Source organism: Natrix helvetica (assembly GCF_964273705.1).
Source record: "Natrix helvetica genome assembly, chromosome: Z".
NCBI classification, from domain to species: domain Eukaryota; kingdom Metazoa; phylum Chordata; class Lepidosauria; order Squamata; family Natricidae; genus Natrix; species Natrix helvetica.
This window is the reverse complement of record NC_138554.1, coordinates 32,643,149-32,646,472: the sequence shown is the minus strand read 5'-3', so window position 1 is coordinate 32,646,472 and position 3,324 is coordinate 32,643,149. Positions and strand designations below refer to the sequence as shown.

At 32.4% G+C, this 3,324-nt stretch overlaps 1 protein-coding gene across 1 annotated transcript; it reads left to right on the top strand.

Annotated features, from left to right (window-relative positions):
- Positions 1-2,183: 2,183 nt before the first annotated feature.
- LOC309401422 (olfactory receptor 14A16-like) lies at positions 2,184-3,119 on the top strand (the record flags this gene model as incomplete). The annotated part of the gene is made up of 1 exon (XM_081970489.1): positions 2,184-3,119. One exon carries the CDS (start codon positions 2,184-2,186, stop codon positions 3,117-3,119), a length of 936 nt encoding a protein of 311 aa, XP_081826615.1.
- Positions 3,120-3,324: the final 205 nt, after the last annotated feature.

Sequence of the window (3,324 nt, the reverse complement as noted above, 5' to 3'; positions counted from 1 at the left end):
TCCTATATGCAATTACTGAGCATTACATCACACCAGTTCCACAAAATTGCTGCTTAGATTCCAAATGTTGGAAATTACCCAGTAAAAAACATTAATTTATAACTCATGTTATTATAAATATCTATATTATGGTTGTTTGTGAAGAATTATTTTTCTTTTTTCCATGTTTCACAAATATCTAAGCTTGTAAATGTGCATTGCTTCTTAAAGAGATTATAGTTTACCAGTTTGCTTCCATTATTTATTTCAATAATTCAAAAATTCAAATATGGGGAAAAAAGACAAATCCATCAATAACAATAATAATACTAATTACAAGAAAAAAACATAATTTGAGAATGTTCTGCCATTGGAGCAAATATAACATATCTTTTCATTAATCATCAACATTTATCTACCTCTAGATCCCACTTCTAGTTTCAGGATTATTTATAGCTCCTATGCCAGTGATAACATTCAAATTTTTTAATTACCAGTTTTGTGGGTGTGCCTTTGTGGGTGTGGCAGGGGAAGGATACTGCAAAAATCCCCATTCCCTCCCCACTCCTGGGGAAAGGATGTTGAAAATCTTCATTCCATCTCACTCTGGGGCTAGCCAGAGGTGGTATTTGCTGGTCCTCTGAACTACTCAAAATTTTCACTACTGGTTCTCCAGAACCTGTCAGAACCTGTTGAACTTCAGGTTCCTATCCTATACAGTGTTAAAGTTTTGGAGTTAATCAAAACTGACATAAATATTCTTCTACCTGGAAGCCTTAAAGAAATCAGTTCCCACTATTGCACAACGTGCACTATTCACTCTGCTTGAATTTATTTCCTCTCACTTCTATTTCTTTCAAAGCAGACCCTGCTAATGGCACTTCCTATCTGAAAAACATGATTCATCACTATCCTCATTTTCAACCTTTTCCTCTTCTGGATTCAGACTTCTTCATAGAAATCAAATAAAAATAAAAAATAATATAAAATAAAATAAAACCACTCTTCACCTATCTCTGAGGGAAATGGGCAGTTAAGAAATATGAAACAAATACTGGTGAATGTTCAGCTGGTTTCAATGGATTTGAAATTAAAATTGATTGATCTAAAGTGTATTGTTAATTTATTACATTTCCCTAATCCTCTAAAGAATACTTTTCAAAAGATGGATTCATTTTGTTAGAGATACAAAACAAAAAACAAAAAACAAAAAGAGTGTTCACTGAGGGTTCTCAGGTTTATAATTGCTTACTGTTTAATTTAGAAAACAGCCTTTTTCAAATTGAAATTTTATGATGCAACTCATAAAGCACGTTAGGAAATAGTCTTGATTCCTTCTACTTTTTTCAAATATGAAAATATAAAAACAAATCCAGGCACCTAAACATCTCATCTTCTAGAAGCGTTGACTGCAGGCTGAGGTAAGCAACTTTATACATGATAACCAGGACAGATTTAAAGTATTAATTTTTTTCTAACAAGAATGGAGGAAATTGTATGAATAGTAATAATGTAGAGATCTGGAAACATAGAGAATATATTTAAACCCAAGCCCTTCTTTTACAAGTCTGCAAATGACTGTTGCTAAGTTAATTTTTCATTTAAAATATAATGATTTAGGTAGAAAAAGAAAGAAATTTAAATATGTGCAACAACTCAAAGGAAGATAGAAAATGCACTGTTGTGAAAGAATGCACAGCTTAGAATTTGTTAAATTTTACACAAAAACACGCATATAAGCACACAGAAAATTATTCTTAGTAAGGTTTTCTTGCATGGTTGAATGGAGCAATGAGAAGGTGGATGCAGTATAGATGAACAAAGGGACACATAAATCACTCATATTTAAGACCAACAGTCGAAGCTTTTTATTTCATCATATGAACTGATCATTTGAAAATCATTTCAGCAGAAAAGGAATTAATTTTCAAAAAGGAAGAGAGATAACCCAGTAGAGTATGATGCTAAAGATGAAGCTATAATTTGATGTACCTATGGAAGATCACTTGGGAAAGGAAAATAATTAAATGTAAACATACTTTATTCATGTGGATTGAGTAACAAATTATTACAAAATAATATTTATAATTAATGTTTAAATGAAAATATTACTGCAAACAATTAATTGGTAATATTGTTCCAAAATGTTGTGCTGCAATAACTATTTTTAACCCATTCTTTACAGATATACTGAAATAAGTATAATGGGCAACAAATCCATTATGACAGATTTCCTCTTAATGGGATTTTCAGACGACCCAGATATGCAACTTTTCTATTTTTTTAGGTTTCTCTTTGTTTATTTAGCAGCAGTAGTGGGGAATTTTCTCATCATCTCAGCTGTGGTCTTGAATCAACATCTTCATACACCCATGTACTTCTTTCTGGTCAATCTATCATTTGTAGATATTTGCTACATCTCTACTACAGTTCCCAAAACAATAGATGTTTCAGTTACAAACAACAAAATGATTCCTTACGCTGGATGTGTTGCACAAGTCTTTTTAGTTATTACATTTGTTGGGGCAGAGATTTCCTTGCTTACTATTATGGCTTATGATCGGTATGTTGCCATCTGCCATCCTTTGGAGTACAGATTGATTATGAACTGGAATGCCTGCATCCAAATGGCAGCTATTGCATGGATATCCACTCTGATTCATGCAGTGTTAGAAACCAGTTTGACTTTTCAGGTGAACTTTTGTGGATTCAATATGATTGGGCAGTTTTTTTGTAATATGCCTCAGTTACAAAAAATAGCTTGTACTGATTCAAAAGGTCACCAAATTTTAATTTTTCTGATTGGGCTCAGTGTGAATTCATTTTGCTTTGCATTCATTTTGACATCTTATTGCTATATTTTCTCTTCTGTATTGAAAATCCCATCAGTTCAAGGAAGACACAAAGCTTTCTCAACTTGCATTCCCCATCTCACTCTTTTTGCGTTGTTTATTATTACGGCTGTTTTCTCATTTTTGAGACCAAAGTCACTTTCCTCCCCCAAAGTAGACTTAATTTCTGGAGTTTTATATACAATTTTGCCACCTGTTTTTAATCCCATAATTTATAGTCTGAGGAATAAGGATATCCAAAAAGCTGTGTTGAAAATATCACAGAAATTAAAAGAATTTATGGGTTGAATGTGAACATTCTTATAATGACATGAAAGTAACCCCAAATTAAGTCGGTGAGTGGTGACTGTATAGGATTTGTAGGAGAGATTGGTCCAGAAGATAGCCCATGGCAAATGCAATGATGTTCTTGTTATCTATATGTCAATAAATAAATAAATAAATAAAGCCCTGGTTTCTTTCCATTTGCTATATTACTTCTTTGCAAATGGGA